At 45.5% G+C, this 19,008-nt stretch overlaps 1 protein-coding gene across 1 annotated transcript in view; it reads left to right on the forward strand.

Annotated features, from left to right (window-relative positions):
• BLTP3A (bridge-like lipid transfer protein family member 3A) overlaps positions 1–17,677 on the forward strand; it is a 60,642-nt gene extending 42,965 nt beyond the window's left edge. Inside the window, exons 9-21 of the mRNA XM_016223728.2 lie at positions 2,597–2,683; positions 3,201–3,371; positions 3,785–3,924; positions 4,304–4,445; positions 4,694–4,887; positions 5,098–6,554; positions 11,311–11,507; positions 12,874–13,028; positions 13,113–13,263; positions 15,313–15,575; positions 16,003–16,111; positions 16,240–16,346; positions 16,756–17,677. Coding sequence (XP_016079214.2) covers positions 2,597–2,683; positions 3,201–3,371; positions 3,785–3,924; positions 4,304–4,445; positions 4,694–4,887; positions 5,098–6,554; positions 11,311–11,507; positions 12,874–13,028; positions 13,113–13,263; positions 15,313–15,575; positions 16,003–16,111; positions 16,240–16,346; positions 16,756–16,881 — 3,299 coding nt within the window. The 3' untranslated portion in view covers positions 16,882–17,677. The remainder of the gene's footprint in view (positions 1–2,596; positions 2,684–3,200; positions 3,372–3,784; positions 3,925–4,303; positions 4,446–4,693; positions 4,888–5,097; positions 6,555–11,310; positions 11,508–12,873; positions 13,029–13,112; positions 13,264–15,312; positions 15,576–16,002; positions 16,112–16,239; positions 16,347–16,755) is intronic.
• Positions 17,678–19,008: the final 1,331 nt, after the last annotated feature.

The following is a 19,008-nucleotide window of genomic DNA, read 5'->3' on the forward strand; positions in this document are numbered from 1 at the left end:
AGACTGAGCAGCAGGAACGCTGGTATAGGTGTATCTCTTGGTAGGGTGTTGATTAGTCCAGAACTTGTGAGGTCTAGATTGGATGGAAAAGACCCTCTGGTTGTAGGTGTACGAGCTTATACCTGGAGGATCTCATGGTACTTCCCTTCATTCTAGTAAGGGACAGGGTAGGTCAGATAATACATATATGTAGAATAGTCCCTCCTCTTACAGTTCTTAGGGTCTAGTTGAAGAGATAAGTGTTTTGAACTCCGTATCTAGTGGATTGCTCGTCTTCATTTTGTTTTGTTCTTTTCTGGAGATTTGTTCTGTTTTTTCATTTGGGATATGTTTCTTTTGTCTACTCATTTCAGCAACTTCCCTGTGTTTGTTTCTATGTATTAAATAGAGCTGCTATGTCTCCTGGGGCTTGGTAGGGTGGCCTAATATGGTAGGTGTCCTGTAGGGTCCAGTGGCACAGCCTCCCTGATCACCTAAGCTGAGCACTCCAGGTGTGCCTCCTTTCCCTCCCTTGGGCTGTGTACACCCTCCTGTTGTAGTTGAGGCTTGATTCCTGTTGGCACATCAATGTGAGGGATTTACCCCTAGGCCAGTTGGCTGCAAGGCCTGGCTGGCTGTCACCAGAGACCACCATGGAGGATCAGTTGTGTAGGGGCCCACCCCACAGAGCAGGGCTTACTTCAGTGGGACTGTGGTGCCTGCTGAGTCCGCCCCCTTGAGTGTGTCACTGTGGAGGTGGTTGGGTGGTGCTTTGATGTGGTCCGAAGTTGTCAACCAGGCTGGGGGGGCCTCCCGGAGGTGCAGGCAAGATCAGTCACCACCTGTATTCTGCCCTGGGCCACAAGGTTTGAGCTACAGAGAGATCTGCAGATGGCTGCTACTTGTGCTAGGCTTGGAGATGCCCAGGAGAGGCCAACCTGTGGACCAAGGCTGGCTGCCACTAGTGACGGGCCTGGGACCACTTAGGGAGAGGTACTGGGCACAATGAGGCCAGATGCTGCTTGTTTCAGAGATTTTAGGAAAGTGAAGCATGAGCCAAGACAGGCCATTCATATGGAAAAGCCACTGCAAACAGCTTGGGTGGTCCGGCAAGTTTGTTGGGGCTGGGTCTCAGGGAATCAACAGGTCAGGGCAATGGTGATAGCAGGGTTGATGGAGACTCAGATATGACACCCGCCTGCCAGTCTGTGGGGCGGGCTCATCAAAGGAATAATGGTCTCTGCCAGCACTTCTGTCTGGGAGAAAGCTGTCCCCCAGCTCTTGCACTGATGCCAGATAGTTCAGTTCCTCCCCAAATGTCCCTGGTACCTTTTGAGCTGCTGTCCCAGCGCTGGAGTTCAGAGCTAGTGAGTCAGAGTAAGTCCGTGCGTGGGCCCTTTAAGAGGAACTGCCTGGGACTCCCTGTCATTCAGCCACAATTCCTGCTGGTTTTAATAGCCAGAAGTTATGGGGATGTCCCTTCCTGGCACTGGAACCCTAGACTAGGGGCCTTGGTGTGGGGCTGGGTCCCCTAGCTCCTCAGGGGGTCTTTTGCAGTGGAGATATCCCTCCTGATATTTAATCACCACATGTGGGTGTGCGACCAGCCCGTTCCACATCTCTGCTTCTCCTGCCAGTCTCGATGTGGCTTCTTTAAATCCCTAGTTGTAGGACTTCTATTCAGCTGGGTTTCAGGCAGTTCTGAATGATGTTGTTCTGTAGTTTAGTTGTAATTTTGATTGTGGGAGGAGGCGAGCACTGCATTTTTCTACTCCAGCGTCTTGACTGGAAGTCAATATAATAATTGTCTTATTGCTAAAAGTTCCAACTTAACTACAATATTCTGTATGTTTATTTTACAATGTTCTTGTTAGTGTAGTATTTTTAGTATTCCATGGTATTTTGTATGTACAGTGTTAACACAGTTTTCTCTATGAGGCCAGGATATGAAAGGAAATAATATGGGTCCTGTTTTGGGGGGAATCTGCCTTATGCCTCTCCAGGTATTGTGCTGAGGGACAGTACTACAAGTATTGTTAGGTTTGGGGAATTAATCAATCAGTCAAGGTTGGTAGAATATGTCTAAGGGAGACCTAGGATTGGAACTCCTGAATCCTGAGTTTTGCAGTTTCTTTTGCCTTTCTGGAAACTTGGCAGCTATTTATAGAAACAGTGGAATATACTTTTCTTTGGATCTTTTAGAGCATGTCCATTGACTGTTGTAACTCAAAGAGGAGGGACTCAGTCTTGAAAATCACCTGACGTCATGTGTATCAGATCCTGAAGAGAACATTTTTTTTTTTAAATTCTCACGCGAGGATATTCTTTCCATTGCTTTTTAGAGAGAGTGGAGGCGGGGGGGAGAGAAATGTCAATGTGAGAGAAACACATCAATTGGTTGCCTCCCACATGCACCCTGACCGGGGCTGGGCATTGAGCCTGCAACCAAGGTACGTGCCCTTGGCTGGAATCGAACCCGGAACCCTTCAGTTTGAGGGCCAACACTCTAACCACTGAGGAAAATTGGCTAGGGCCTGAAGAGAACTTTAATGCTTCAAGAGGTGTTTAGGCTTCTTTGTTCCTCCTGTTGCTAGTCACTTTTATTTTTCTTTTATAGGTGTCTCTGCAAACAGACTCATGGATGGTGCCATGCAGCTTACTTTCCGCAAAATGGCATTTGACTATTACCCCTTCCACTGGGCAGGTATGGGAATTCTGAATGGGGGCAGTTCTACCATGGCCCAGGTATTCAGCGCAGATTCCTGGGTTCGTCCCTGACTGCCCTGCAGGACTGTGTGAGGGCTTGCAGCACATGAGGTATTGGAAATAGACCTCTTCCAGAGGACATCTGGAAACTTTCAGGGTCCATTATTGATGATTTTTTAACAGGGTTGAGAGGAAGTAGGGAAGGAAGGGAGTGCCTGAGATGTTGCTTTGATTCTACCCTCTGCCCCTTACTTTCACTGGTTAGAGCCTGTCCAGTAATCTATAGTCAAAGATGGCAGCAGCCAGAAGCTGGCCTTCAGGAATGTGAGGGGAAAGTTACATGGAATCCAGAAGAACTTGAGCACTCTCACTGGATGATTTTTACTTATCCCAGAAAATTCTGGTTTGGTGCTGAGGGATCAGATTCTGAACTATGATTATACCAATGGAAACGAAAAATTGGAAAATTGGATCATGATCTTGGACTCAATTCTTTTTGCTTTTTTGTTGTACAGGCGATAGCTGCAAACACTGGGTACGTCACTGTGAGGCCATGGAGACCCGAGGCCAGTGGGCCCAGAAACTGGTAATGGAATTTCAGAGTAAAATGGAGAAGTGGCATGAAGAGATGGGTCTGAAGTCACCCTGGCACCTGGGGGTAGACTCTTCCTCCTGGAGGAAAACAGGTGGGTTATGAGGAGCTGGAGGACTCCTATTGCTTAGCCTCTGGCCATTTACCTTTGAATATCCAGTGGAGATAAAGCACTGGACTAGCTAGTTATCCCAACCTTATCCCATGGAGAGTCATTAGTGACTTTTTTCTTTACAGAGTCCTGTTTGTCCCCAGGGATGGCTGCAATGTTGAGAGAGGTTGTCATCACCTCTATTCAATAGGCTGTTGCCTTGGTCTTAAGGAGAAGATAATTTTTGAGTTCCATCCAGAAGCTAGACAGTGTTAAGCTGTCTTTCCTACATATAGCATTAATGATCTTAGGATCATTACTTTATAATCCTAATTAGAGTCTTTACTTCTTAATTCTATTAATAATGAGAGTTGAATGTGTCTGATTCTTTTTCCCACTTTTTTATTTTCACTTAGATTCTCTCTCCAGTCCTCGAAAAACCCCCCTTGAGAGAAGCCCCTCTCAGAGCCGACAGGCTGCCTTTCGGCCTCCAGCATGGAATCGCTTGCGCTCTAGCTGTGTAGTAATACGGGTGGATGATTTGGACATCCACCAGGTGAGGAGTCCAGGACATGGGGAAACGTGGTTGAAAAGGGGTGGGGCAGTACGTTTGGAAGGCAACAAGTATGAACAAAGTTGTGGAATTTGGGGCTGTTTTCTGACACTTGTCTGTTTCCTTCTGAGCATAGCTGTTGAGATCTGGACTTAGGATTCCCTATATCCTGTGAATAGCCCACTACAAACCTTACAAACCTTCCGTTGAAAACATGAACTTGTGGATAGTGTTAGACAGGTGTAAGAATGCCTGTAATACGTGTAAAATATGTGTAAAGGCACTGTACTCCCTGGGACAGACTCTGGAAGGATAGTAGAGGAAACAGGAAATTCTATTCTGGGTGCAGCCTAGATGCTAACAGCAGTTTGTGATCACATAGGTTTCTACAGCTGGACAGCCCAGTAAGAAGCCATCTACACTCCTCTCCTGTAGTCGGAAACTTCACAACCTACCCACTCAGGTCTCTGCCATTCACATTGAGTTCACAGAGTATTATTTCCCAGATAATCAAGAGCTTCCAGGTAAGCATCGGAGGTGGCCATTTTTTACTGTCCAGGCATGCTCTTCCCATTTGTCAGAGTTGAGGCTACTAATTATATTCTCATTTGTCGTTAGGAGTTTAGATGTTTGAGTCAGTTTAGCACACCTTTGTTAAAACTCTGCCCTGAATAAATGTTTGCTCTCTTGATAGTAAAATGAATATTAGCTGGTAAATAGGAGTCGAGCTGCTACTTTGTACATGGCTATTCTCTTTTTCTCTGCTTTCCAGTTCCCTGTCCCAATCTCTACATTGAGTTAAATGGTCTGACATTTACTGTGGATCCTGTCAGCTTGCTCTGGGGAAACCTCTTCTGCCTGGATTTATACCGCAGCTTGGAGCAGTTCAAAGCTATCTACAAACTTGAAGATTCAAGCCAGAAAGATGAACACTTGGACATCCGACTGGATGCCTTCTGGTTGAAGGTGGGGAGAGAGTGGGGTTTTTGTTACCTGTTCACAGCCACAGCTGCATTTCTCGGGTTGTCATGATCTAGGGTTCTGCTCTTTCCACTGGATAGAAATAAGGAAAACAGTTTCACAACCCAAATGGTTTTTTATTGTGTGTTAATGGTGGGGTATGGAGATATTCAGATGGCCATTCTGAATTAATTGGGTTTCCTTTTCTCCCTGAAGGTGAGCTTCCCACTAGAGAAGAGAGAGCAGGCTGGGTTGCATCGGCCCCAGGCCCTGGTCTTCTCTGCATCAGGCATGACTGCCACCAATACACGTCATGCCCCGCACTGCAGCTGTCCAGACCTCCACAGTCTCTTCCAGGGTTTTGCTGCTGCTGAGTTCTTTCATTCCAGTTATGCTCAGTTCCCCAAGGTTCCAGGTGGCTTCAGCCTTCTGCATATGCTTTTTTTGCATCATACCTTCCAGATGGATTCCAACCTCCCTCATGCAAATACCCTCCCTCCCCAGAGGCCTAAGGCTTCCCAGGATCTCTGGTCCATCCACTTCCCCCAGATCTCCTTGGACTTTGAGGGAACAGAGAACTTCAAAGGCCGGACCTTGAATTTTGTGGCCCCCTTTCCCTTGTCCGTTTGGGCCTGCCTGCCCCTTCGCTGGCAGCAAGCCCAGGCACGGAAACTACTTTTGGCCACAGAAGGGAGGCTGAAGCCATCAGCCAGCTTTGGCAGTCCTGTTCAGTCTGAGGCCCTGGCCCCCGACACTTTGTCCCATCTGAGGTCAAAGACAGAGCATGATTTGAAAAGCCTGTCAGGCTTTCCAGAAGTCATGGAGATTCTGAGGGAAAGTGGTGGTGGTGTGGACAACAAAGAGCCTCTGACCGAGCTGGAGGATGTGGCGGATGTTCACATGCTTGTGCACTCCCCTGCGCATGTCCGTGTGAGGCTTGACCACTACCAGTACTTGGCTCTGCTTCGCCTGAAGGAGGTACTCCAGGGCCTTCAGGAGCAGCTGACCAAGGACACAGAGGCCATGACTGGGTCTGCCCTGCAGGACCAAACAGCCTGCATTGGTGTCCTCTTCCGCAGTGCTGAGGTGGCTCTGCTCATGCATCCTGTCCCTGGTGCTGCCAAAGCTGACTCTGCAGGTTCAGATACCACCAGCCTTATAGATTCAGAGCTATCTCCTTCAGAGGATCGGGAGCTGAAGTCTGATGCCTCCTCAGACCAGGGCCCAGCAAGCCCTGAGAAGGTTCTGGAGGATAGTGGCGTTGAAAACCTAGATGCGCCCCAGGATAGGCCACTGCCTCTCCATAGCAACGGAGAACTGCAGGACTCAGATTCTCTTGCACAGCAGGTGGCAGGGAAGGGCCATGAGGCAGTGGATTCCCTGCAGGCCAAGAGACTGAGCAGAGCCCAAGCATCCAGCTCACCAGCTGCCCTGAAGCCTGCCGGTGTTAGCGATACTCCTGTGAATGGACATGGTGAGCTTATGCCCTTGAAGAACATTGAAGGAGAATTGTCAAGTGCTATTCACATGACCAAGGATGCCACCAAGGAAGCTCTACATGCCACCATGGACCTCACCAAGGAAGCTGTGTCTTTGACCAAGGATGCCTTTAGTCTGGGCAGAGACCGAATGAGCTCCACCATGCACAAGATGTTGTCCCTGCCCCCAGCCAAGTGAGTGGTTCTCTGCCTCCTTGAGTCACCCCCATCTCTTCCTCCTAGCTGTGGTCATTGGACTTAGTCTCTTACTGTGAGCGTTTTTAGAGTGGGATGTACTGTGCAGTCCAGGAGAATGCATAGAATGACCTTTTTAATGTGGCAAAGCCTTTGGTTTTCAGAGCTGCTTGCAGTGCAGGGCAGTGGAGGAATTTTCAGGCTACTAGGAGGATACAGGTACACCAATCAGAGAGACTAATTTTCAGGCTACCTCTAATTCTGTGATAGGGGAAGAACCAGAAATTGCAATAAAATAACACAAAATCCTTTGTATTTTCACATGCCTCCACTTACCATAGCCTATTGAGCAGTTTACAAGTCAACATTTTTGCTTGTTAGGGTTAAATTACCTCTTCTTTCTCTGACTCACTGTTACTGATACAGATATGCTATATCAAAATAATAGTACCTGCCAACTGTATGATACTTTATTCTTTTCAGTGGGCTCTAGTGTAGTATTTTGTTTGATTTGATTCCCATGGCAGCCTGGTGAGGTAGCTGCAGATATTTGTATTCTTAGTTTATAGCTGAGGAAGCTGAGGCTTCAGGGAGATGCGCCCATGAATCTTGTGTTGTGTATTAAAAGCTGGGGCTGTGGACTTGCTCCCTCTGGTACACCTTGTCAGCATCTGTCAAAGGGGCAGACGAGGAAGAATTGCATCCACTGGTTCAGCAATAATTTTTGAGTCCTACTGTGTGCCATTCTCTGTTAGGCCCTGGAGATAAGTAGGGAGTACGCAGAAGAACAGAAATGTAGTTAGAAGAGTGGAAAGGTACAGATTTTTCCCTTGGGTGCCTTGTGGTTTTAGGAAGATAATGAAGACTATGGGAAATCTCTGCTGGGACATTCTGTGGTTTGGGGACTTTGGTATGAAAAACGGTGCCTTTAGAGCTTTTGTCTAAGTGGATTGTCTTAAGTGGGTCTCTCAACATTGCCTGTGGGTGTGCTAGAACCTGCTAGGCATACAAAGTCTAGGAGAAAGGAGAAAGGAAAACTTACAGGGCTGAATGACATCATAATTCTAGCCAACATTTATTGAGTGCTTTCTATGTGTCAGGCCCTGTCCTAAATACTTACAATATTAATCCATCGAATTCTTGTAACAGCCCTATAAAGCAGGTACTGATACCACTCCTCATTTTACAGATGAGGCAACTGAGGCTCAGAGAGGTAAGAAACTTGATCAAGATCACACAACTTGTGAGTGGTGGGGTGAGAATTGAAAGCCTGAACTCCCAGTCACCCAATGTACTGCCTTTTCTAAATGCAGAAGAGTGAGGGAGGAGGAGAAGAGGGAAGAAAGGTGTGTGATACAAGCTCCTCTGTAAACATCAACAATGACTTCCTCACTGCACAGGCCACTGGCCTCTTCTCAGCCCCCCGTACCCTGGACGACTCTGTGGCACTGACTCCTGCCCGTCAGTTTACCCTGAGCATGTGCCTCACCCAGCTACACTTGGGAAGGAGGCGTCTTTTCTTCTTTCTTGGCTGCTCTCTTATCCTGTAAATGTAACTACATTCTCATCACTTTGGTCATAATTTTTAATTATAACAATGATTGTGCTCATTTTGTTGACAATGTAAAAAATGGAAGAATACAGAAGAAATCATGAAAGCCACTTGTAATGACACTATCCAGAGAGCCACTGTTTACATTTGGATCTATTTCCTTCCAATGCTTTTACATATATTTGTGCATCCATGTGAATGCTTATATGTGTATACACATATATACACAAATATTATTTTTACAATAGGATTATATTTCTATAGGATATAGAAAATGTCCAGTTTTATTTACTTAATGTTTTATTGTGAATATTTTCCCACTTATTAGGCATTTGTGTGCATAATTAAAAATATATATATATCTCTGTTAATTTCAGAGAGAGGAAGGGAGAGGGAGAGAGAGAGATACAAACATCATTGATGGAAGAGTCATTGATCAGCTGCCTCCTGCACGCCCCTGACTGGGGATGGAGCCCGCAACCCGGGCATGTGCCCTGACCGGGAATCAAACTGTCATCTCCTGGATTCTAGGTCGATGTTCAACCGCTGAGCCTCGCTGGCTGTGCTAGTTGAACTTTTTAGTGTGGCATAATCACATGGCACTTTACAGTTTTTTTGTTTGTTTGATTTTTTAAAAATAATATACTTTAGCCTGGCCGGACATGGCTCAGCGGCTGAGCGTCGACCTGGGATCCAGGTGATCGGGGTTCGATTCCTGGTCAGAGCACATGCCCGGGTTGTGGGCTCCATCAATGACTCTCTCATCATTGATGTTCTATCTCTCTCCCTCTCCTTTCTTCTCTCTGAAATCAATAAAGATATATTTAAAAAAAAAAAACTTTATTATTTTAGAGCAGCTTTAGGTTCATAGCAATACTGAGCAGAAGGTATAGGGATTTCCCATATACCTCCTGCACTTTATAGTTTTCCAAGCACCTTCATATATAATCTTTTATCCAAGGTTTTCTATAATTTGGCTGCACCCATGTGGTAAAGTGAAAAAAGTGCTTTGCAAGAAGGTAGTAGACGCCCAGCTGGTTTGGCTCAGTGGTTAGAGCTTCGACCGGAGGACTGAAGGGTCCCGGGCTGGATTCCGGCCAAGGGCACCTACCTCAGTTGCAGGCTCTATCCCTGGCCCTGTCGGGGCCCTTGTGGAGGCAACCAATCCATGTGTCTCCCTCACATCGATGCCCCCCCCCCAGTTCTTTCCCTTCCACTCTCTCTGAAAAGCAATGGAGAAGAGGTCCTCGGGTGAGGATTCAAAAATAAAGAGGTACTAGACTTAGGTTTTCCTTTTTTTTTTTTAATCTTCACCCGAGGATCTTTTTTCCATTGCTTTTCAGAGAGTGAAGGGGGAGAGAGGGAGAGAAAGAGAGAGAGAGAGAGAAAGATCGATGTGAGAGAGACACATTGCAATTGGTTGCCTCCCACACGTGCCCCAACCGGGGCTGGGGATTGAGCTGCAACCGAGGTACGTGCCCTTGACTGGAATTGAACCCAGAACCCTTCAGTCCGTGGGCCGATGCTCTAACCACTGAGCAAAATTGGCTAGGGCAGACTTGGGTCTTTCTTAATTCCACCTTTAACCAGGAGTCAGTTTCTTTATCTGGCTCCATTGCCTTTGCTTATGCTGCTGCTTCTCTATAAAATGCCCTTTTCCCTACCTCTTTCACAGCCCTTCAAGGACCACTTCAAATGCCCTCTCCCTTTGCAAAGCCGCCTCGATCCCCTTCTCCTCACCTTGTCCCCTCTTTGATATTGCCTAGCCTTTGGCTTGTGCCTCTGTCCCTCTCTCGTGGTGTGTGTAACCTACTTCCATACAGTGTTATTTATGTGTGAGAGTCATTGATCGAGCCCACAACCCGGGCATGTGCCCTGGTTATTTATGTGTGAGTCTCCTCCCTCCTTCTAGATGACAGATTTTTTGAGGGTAAAGGATGTCTTACGCATCCCTTTATTCACCCTTCGCCTCTGCCCCGTGCCCAGTACGGTACCTTGTATGCAGAAGTCACTCAGTAAATACTTGAGGAGTGAATGTGGGTGGATTCAGGTGCCATTCATTAGCACAGGGGCTGTAGGTAGTTCTTCTCTTCTCTATATGTGATGATCTTAAATAACCTTGACATTCAGTGTTGATAAGGGAGAGCTGCTTATGCAATTTTATTTTATTATTTTTTCTGCTTTTGCTTTTTTTTTTTAAACACATCTTTATTGATTTCAGAGAGAGGAAAAGAGAGAAACATTAATGATGAGAGAGTCATTGATTGGTTGCCTAGACCGCAACCTGGGCATATGCCCTGACCGGGAATTGAACCCCGATCTCCTGGATCCTAGGTCGATGCTCAGCTTCTGAGCCACGCCTGGCCGGGCTGCTTTTACTTTTATTAGTATTTATTTTATGTTGAATTTACTTCCGGGCCATAAGGTTTTGTTTCTTCAGTTTCTTCTGGGGTATCTTTTCCTTCTGTGCAGCTTCTTATTCTGGCTTAGGAAGAGCCTGCTCTTTTGCAGTAGGATAATCTCCATGTGGCAGGGAGAGCTCATGTGTGGGTTAATCCACCCCTGAGCTCTGTAAGTTCTCCATCACACCTTGGGCACTTTGTTTACCTGGATGCGCTCATTGACCAGAGAATCTACATCTAAACCCTTAAGTTCAGCATTGCTCTCTGCATTTTTAAGCATGTGCAGCAAAAACTCAGCACTATTTCTGGGCCACCGACCCTGCATCTAGCCCCACTGTGTTGCCTGGGTGCACCTACCATTGCCACCATTGTAACGACAGAATGGCACACACTGCTTCTGTAAAGTGACATCCTTCACGTACTTGGTAGCTTTTCGAATAGGCATACCCTTGATGGCCTGCGCCGTTTCACGAGTGTTCTTAAATTGAACGCGGAGATTTGAACCTCTTGATTTGCATGATTTTGTGGGGTTTTCTTGGTCAAGTGAATAGCAACTCATTTTCAGAGGCCACCTCTGGCTGCTTTCGGGAAGAGCTGCTTATGCAGTTTTAAATGCTAAAATATGAGGATTCAGAAAGGCCAGCTGTTAAAATGGTGTAACCTCCCCCCATAGCAGGTAATAGTTGACATCAAAGTTTATGTATATAATAACTATCTGGGCTGAAGGGGAGGGGTATTGCAGGGGAATGGAACAGTGTTTCTGAAGGCACATCTGTGGGTTTTGTATTTGTTTTTTGAATAGGGAGCCCATGGCCAAGATAGATGAGAAGGTGGCAGCCCCAGTGAGTGGAAGTGCTTCCCGGCTCCGTTTTTTTTCCATGAAGAGGACAGTATCTCAGCAGTCATTTGATGCTGTCTCGTTGGATAGCAGCGGCCCTGAAGACCGGATTTCAGTGGACAGTGATGGCAGCGATAGCTTCGTGGTGCTCTTGGAGTCTGGTAAGTGGAAGCAGAGCCAGCCAACGTTCTAGAGGTCCAGAAAGGGTGCTTTCTACTGCCTGCATTGAGACTGGCAGGATGCAGAAGGAGCTGAGATTTGATTAAAAAGACCTTTTCTTAACCAAAACTGAAAAAAGAGAAATTTTAATGGACTTGTGGCTCTAGCTTTATCCCCACATCTTCTAGGTTATTTTGTGGTGCCTGACCTTTGTCATAGAACGAGTCTAGTCTTACAGCCACCTCACTGCAGCAGTAGGCTTTGTTTTGTGGCTGGTGTCAATGGTGTGTGTGTGTCTGGTTTTTGCCTAACTATGTATTTTATTATTGGAAAGTAACTAGGAGCTTTTTGTCTATGATAAAACAAATAACTTTTAGGAATTAGATCAATTACCACAGGAATCAATTACACTGCTTCTTTCAGCTTATTGAAATGCAAACTTCTAAAATCGTCCCTTGAGTGTCTAAATGAAAAAATAAAAAGAGAATGTACTGTTACTTAAGCTATGTGGTGTGTGCCTATATTTGTTTTATTATTATTATTTTTAACTTCTTAGGGAAATTTCAAATATATATAAAAGTAGACAGAATGAAATCGTGAGCCCTCATACCCATCACCTGGCTTCAGATATTAAGAACACACGGTCATTCTGGTTTCATACGTACTTCTGACCACTTCCCTTCCTCCCATATTATTTTGAAGCAAATCCCAAACATATCATTTTATCCATAAATATTTTCATTATGTATCTCTAGAAAATACAAACTTTCATTATGGTAAAAGATACATAAATTTACCATCTTAACTCTTTTAACTATAATTCAGTGGCATTAAGTACATTCAAATAATTGTGCAGCCATCACCACTATATGTCTCCAGAACTCTTTTCATCTTGAAAAAGTGAAACTCTGTATTCATTAAGCAATAATTCATCATCCCCTCCTACTCCAGCCCCTGTTGACCATCATTCTGCTTTCTTTCTCTATGAATTTGACCACTCTAGGGACCTCTTATAAGTGGAAGCATACAGTACTTGTCCTTTTGTGACCAGCTTGTTTCACTTAATATAATGTCCTCAAGGTTCATTTACATTGTAGCAATGTCAGAATTTCCTTTGCATTTTATTTATTCTTTTATCCATCCGTGGACACTTGGGTTGCTTCCATTTGCAGACTTTAAAAAAATTTGACGAAATACTATTATCACACTTTTAAAAATTAATAGTAATTCCTTAAATTCATCAAATATGTAGTCTTCAAATTTCTAGTTGTCTCATAAATGTCATAAATGTTTTGTTTTGTTTTTACAGTTGTCATTGTTTTTAGAGATTGTATTTGAACAAACTCTTTTGTTGTCTTTCTTATGCAGAGTCTGGTCCAGAATCTCTTCCACCAGGATCTCTTCCAAGTGTCCTGGACAGCGCTGATGTTCAAGGGAGCCCTGCCGTGGAGAGTTGTGGCCAGGGGTCACTGGAGGCCAATAGTTCAGTCTCACCCAGTGGGGAAGACCTCCGTCCTCACCTGGTCAGCTGCTCTACTTTCTTCTCTGTAGAGGGTAGACTCCAGGTTGGAAGCTCAGGACTCAGCTAACAGAGTCTTCTTTTACAGGTCTCAGTTCTGGTGCTGAAGGTGAATGACGTGTCGTTGGGGATTGAGGTACGTGGCGAGGACCTGACTGTGGCCCTGCAAGCAGAGGACCTGAACCTGCAGCACCTGGGCACCGTGGGACTCTGGCCGTTCCTGCATGGGCAGTGCCCGGGTAAGGATGGCAGCCATTCCAGGAAAACTGGTGGGATTTGTGTGGGACAACCAGAGCTTAACTGGCTCCTGTCACTGCTCCAGCGGCAGCTGCCCTAGCCAAGCCCTTGGCCCTTCTCTCCAGTAGCCATTAGGGGGAGGAAGAACAACAAAGCCTCCTCCTTGCCAGGAACTTCATAGAGCTCTTTCTGGGGTTTTGCATTCAGTAGGTTAGTCTCCATTTTCATTCCCCACGTGCTCCTTCAGCTGGTGCATGAGGACAGTGGCCACTCATTGTTAGTGTGGCTGCTCACATCAAATTATATCTGACCAAGGAGCTTCTGTCATTCAGATTAAGTCCATTGATGTGAATTATCATTTTACTTTAAAAGATGACAGGAAAAATCTGGGCTTGTGCTATATGCTTCATTTAAAATTTTTTAAAAAAAATATTGAGTAAATATGAAGGCATACTTATAAGGTATATGTAAGGTATAAAAAAATAACAGTACGGTGAACCCATGTTCTCACCTCCTGGTTTAATAAGTAAAACAAGTGAAGCCCCGGGAACTCCTCTCCTGAGCCTTCTGCCTCTCATCTGTCAGAGGGAACCATGGCATCTTGGGATTTGTGTTTATCACTCTCTTGCTTTACAGTTCTTCCATGTGTTCATATCGATGCATTTAGCTTTGCAGGGTTTTGAATTATTGTAAATGGAATTATAGTTTATATCTTTTGTGATTTGCTTCTTTCAAGTAACATGATATTCTTTAAATTCTAGGTTGTTGAGTTAGCTGTAATTCATTTTTATTATCATATTCTGTTGTGTAAAATATACTACTTTTTGCTTTTTAAAAACAGCTTTATTGAGGTATAATTTGCATGCTGTGAAATTCACTCATTGTAAATGTACAATTCAGTAACTTTTAGTAAGTTTATAGAGTTGTGCAACCATTGCCATCACCCCTAAAATACCTCTCATACACGTTACTATATTTACTTCTCCAGTCTCTTCTGAACAGGCATTTGACGGCCGGGTGTGGCTCAGTGGTTGAGCGTCAACCTAGGATCCAGGCGATCGGGGTTCGATTCCCGGTGAGGGCACGTGCCGGGGTTGTGGGCTCAATCCCCAGTTGGGGGCGTGCAGGAGGCAGCTGATTAATGAACAGGCATTTGGATTGTTTCCAGTATTTTTACTATTTCAAGTAGGGTTCCCTGAACACCCCTGTACATGTCTTCTAGTGTGTATGTTGGAGAGTTCCTCCAGGGTTATATTCCTGATTATATAATTTTTTTTTTTTTAATATGTCTTTATTGATTACAGAGAGAGGAAGGGAGAGGGAGAGAGAAAGATAGAAACAATGATGAGAGAGTCACTGATCGGCTGCCTTCTGCACAGCCCCTTCTGGGGATCGAGCCCGCAACCGTGGGAATTGAACCAAGATCTCCTGGATCCTAGGTTGACACTCAACTGCTGAGCCGCGCTGGATGGGCTGAGTGTATAATTTCTAGGTCATTAGGGAAGATAGAGCTTTAACTGTACTAGATAATGCCAATTTGTTTTCCAAAATGGTTGTACCAATTTTCAGTTATATGAGTATGTAAGTTGTTCCATGTCCTTGGCTGCACCTGAGATTACTTTGTAGGGTTTTGAGATTAGCATGGATCCTGCTTGGCTTTAGCAGAGAGATGTAGTTTTATGTGGGAAGACCCAGACTTGAAGAAAGGAAGAGAGGTTCAAATTTAGCAACATGGAGGGCTCTGTGTGTTCAGAGCTTTCCTTGGCATTATGAGCAAGGCCAGCTTCTTTTGGTCCTTAACCTCCCTCGTACCACGGGCACGGTAGCAAGGTAGCTGAGCCCATGGTCCTTGCAGTAAGGCTGCTTGAGTTCAGATCCTGTCCTTGATATTATAAGTTGTGCAACTTTGGGCAAGTTATTCTCTGTGCCTTCATCTCTAAGATGGGAAGGATGATAATACTTTTGGCATAGGGTTGTTGTGAATATTAAGTATATGTAAAGTGCTTAGAACAGTCCCTGTTAATTAATCTTTTCCTTCTGTCTTCTCAAAGGTACGAGCTTTCAAGAATCCTCAACTTCGAAGACTTGCCACATCAGGCCAGCTGTGGGCCTTCGCTTTGAGGTGGGGCCTGGTGCAGCTGTTCATTCCCCCCTGGCCACAAAGAATGGCTTCCTGCATTTGTTGCTTCAAGGCTGTGACCTTGAGCTGCTCACCTCGGTGCTTAATGGCCTGGGGCCCTTCTTAGAGGATGAGGAGATTCCGGTGGTAGTTCCCATGCAGGTTGAGCTCCTGAAGTCCAGGATCACCCTAAAGGTGAGGGGCACTTTTGGTTTTTACCTTAGACTTTGTCAGGCAAGGAATTCTGGCAGTAACGGCTCTTACTCTTGCCTTGTCACTGTAAAAGGTGGTGAGGATCAAGTGAGGAAATGCATATTAGCATTCTTTGTTGATGTTGTGGCACCGCATAAATATGTGTTGCTGTCAAAAAGTCCTCGGTTCAGTCAGGAGACTTTGTCTGTAGCCTGACCTTGTCTTTGGTGTGCAGAATGACCGTGCACAATCCCTAGTTTACCTGGTCCTCAGTTTCACCATCTCTGGAATGGGACAGACTCAGGTCTGCCTGTCACACCTTGCATAGACAATGACAACAGTGCTTCAGACTGAATGGTAGAAGCCTGGGTTGTTACCTAAATTGCTCTGAGTTGGTCAGGGCATGATGTGCGTTCCCCCTTTCCTGTAGGATGATATCCCCCCCATCTACCCGACGTCTCCAGGCGCCGTGCCCATCACTCTGGCCATGGAGCATGTTGTACTGAAGCGGAGTGATGATGGTGTGTTCCACGTAGGCGGTGAGTTGGGCTTGTCAGCCCCCTGGCTTCTCTGCCTTTATTCTCCTGTAAGGGAACAGGTGACAACTAGGAATCGTCTGCATCTTGGCAGCAATTAGTCATTTAGAACCTTTACTTTTTTTTTCCAGCTGCTGCTCAGGACAGACCATCAGCTGAAGTACCTAAAAGTGAGAAGAGACAGCCTCCAGAAGAACAGGTGTTTTTGGTCCCCACTGGGGAAGCTTTTGGACAGCAGGTGAGGACCTAACTGAATAGTACCTTCCCCATAAACCCTTAGGGACTGTAGTCGCAGAAGCTGGTAAAACCCAGAAGGCTGAAAGGGTTCTTGTGCTGTGTATGGATGGGTGGTTTGGGCTCCATCGCCTACCAGCAGCCTCTGGATGTGCTTAATAGAGGATGTAAATCTGGAGCTGGAGGTGGATGGCTGCTGATCACACATCACCTACTGCTGTCCCTGTCCCTGATGAATTCTGAAGATGGCATTATGCTCTTAGAAAAAACGAGTTGGATTCTCTCGATCATTGACCAAACTTGTGGATCTTTCTGCTTGAATTCTTCCTTGTTCCCTTACTGAGTGGTTTTGTGTGTTTTTTGCAAGGTGTGTTACCTTACTCATTAACTGTGAATTACTTATTGTTCCTCAGGTGACAGAACTGCCTACCCTACAAAAGGAACTTACAGAAACTAAACAAGCATTGGCCAATGCCAACCAGGATAAAGAAAAACTTCTTCGGGAGATTAGGAAATATAACCCCCTCTTTGAGCTCTGATAGCAGTGGCTCAGCCATCTGAGCCAAGGAAAGAGGTGATCACCAGCAATAGTACCACCTGTGACAGAAGGCAGCCTCCAGTGTTGAATAAGTGGGCTAAGGATGCCAGAGGGACGGGGGAGTGCTTAACTCACTCCTTTCTGCTAGCTCTTCTAACTTGGATGGCAGATAGGGCCAAGCATGACCACGTTCCAGGAAATTGGGGGCAGCTTTGTGCGTGGTTCAGGCATGTCTTGCCTACATAAAGCCTTTGGGTCCTCTGCAAACTAGGTGGCATCTTCTGCACACTGTAGGGCCATTTCACCATGGTTTCATGACAGAGACAGTTGCTTCTTCCACAGCCCGTGAACAAGGTTACGTGTTCACCTCTTGTCACCCACAGAGCCACCAAAGATTCTCTGTCCTAGAGCTTCCTGTAGCCGACCTGAACAGTCCTTGGCCTGAGCTCTGGCCACGGTAGTAGAGTAGAACGGAAACAGCCAACGAGGCGGGGGCCAGGAGAGGCATGAGATAAGGGAGACAGGACCCTGCATTTTTTAGCAAGGGAACCAAGCTCATATCACCTTGGCTGATGCCACAATCCGGTTTTCAGGGTTATGCTTCCTTTGTTTTGCTTTCATCATCGTTTTGCTGTGGTAGAAAGTAAACAAGGGTAGCGGCTCAGTTGTATCAGCTTTCTCTTCTATAACTCAATTTATTTGAAATTTAAGTCAAGAAAAAATATTCCCTCTGAGCTAGGTTGAAGGCATGATGTGGTGTAGGGATCAGAGGAGCTTGATCATGAGCCCCAGGTGCCTGCCTAGATAGAGTCCTCTCTTCCGTGGCTGCACCTCGGAGGTGATTTCCTGTCTCCCTGGGGTCCTTGGCACATCTGTTTCTCCAGCACTATGACTTTCTACCAGCACTCTCCTTAGCACCTGGTTTGGGAGCTGAAAATGTGTTTTAAACGATAACATAAACATCTTAGCCTGTTGTGTCCCACTCCCCTCTATCATTGTGGCTTTTTAAAATCATGTAATTTTGACTTAAGTTAAAAAATAAAATACCCTTTATCCTAGCTAGATTTTGCTCCTGCCCCATGAAAGCGCAGTTTCCTCCTCCTCTCTTTCCTACCGAACACTCGGCCTTCATCTGTACTCTTTGGTATACTTCAGGCTGTGCTGTTGATTGGACAGAAATTCATCAGCTAACTCACCTTGAATTGGCAGGATGGCAAACTAGTGATTTAGTAGTGCCAGTAAAGTCTTAATCACATAGACCTATTGAAGGAAAGGTAAAGTGGTTTCCCTGTGGGAAATCATGTCCAACTTGTATATTGTAGGTATTTGAGGATAAAAAGAAACGTGTTCAAGAAGGAACAAGATCTAATTTGTTCAAACTTTTAAAGAACTTTTGTCAAGTTCTTCACAAAGGCAGTTTAAAAGCACCAGTTACTATGAGATTACAGGAATATTTTGTCATGCTTGGGAAACAACTTAGAGACTTAAGAATAAACATCTTTCTGGAGAGAATGTTAATGGGAAGTTTCCTACTGGTTGATGCTTGGTTAGACCTTATTTAATATTTTTATAAGTAACCTCAAAGTAGGATATTACAGTGCAATCATATGTCACTACTTCTAGGCATTGAAAGGTAAACCAGAAGAGACTTAAAAACAAACAAACAAACAAAAGACAACAAACCTGCAGGAGGGCCACAAGCCAGGCTGTGAGTAGTCAGGAGTGACAGGTTTGGTTCAGTGTAGGTGAGTGTGAAGTAATGCACTTACAGAAAACTCAGCAGCCGGAGGCAGTGAGCTCTGCTAGGACTCAGGGAGGAAACCCAGGCATTGCTGAGGGGGGAGGTCAGTGTGCTGCTGTGGCCAAAAGGCCAGCTACATCATCAGCAAGGCACATGGAGACACAGAAAACGGACCTCACACACAGCCATGCTAGTGTCTTAATTACCTGTGCACCTCAGGTGGCCTTACTTAAAAAATACAGGTGCAGAGAAAAAAGGATCAGGGGGTGAAGGCACTTAGATGAGGACACATCTTTAAAATGTTGGCTCCAGTTCTGGAACGATGACAGCTGAGGATGGTGTGTGATCAATATCCAGTGAAGAGGAAGGACACGCTCACTAGGTCCT

The sequence above is a fragment of the Miniopterus natalensis genome, chromosome 5, assembly GCF_054644295.1.
Source record: "Miniopterus natalensis isolate mMinNat1 chromosome 5, mMinNat1.hap1, whole genome shotgun sequence".
In the NCBI taxonomy this organism is placed as follows: domain Eukaryota; kingdom Metazoa; phylum Chordata; class Mammalia; order Chiroptera; family Miniopteridae; genus Miniopterus; species Miniopterus natalensis.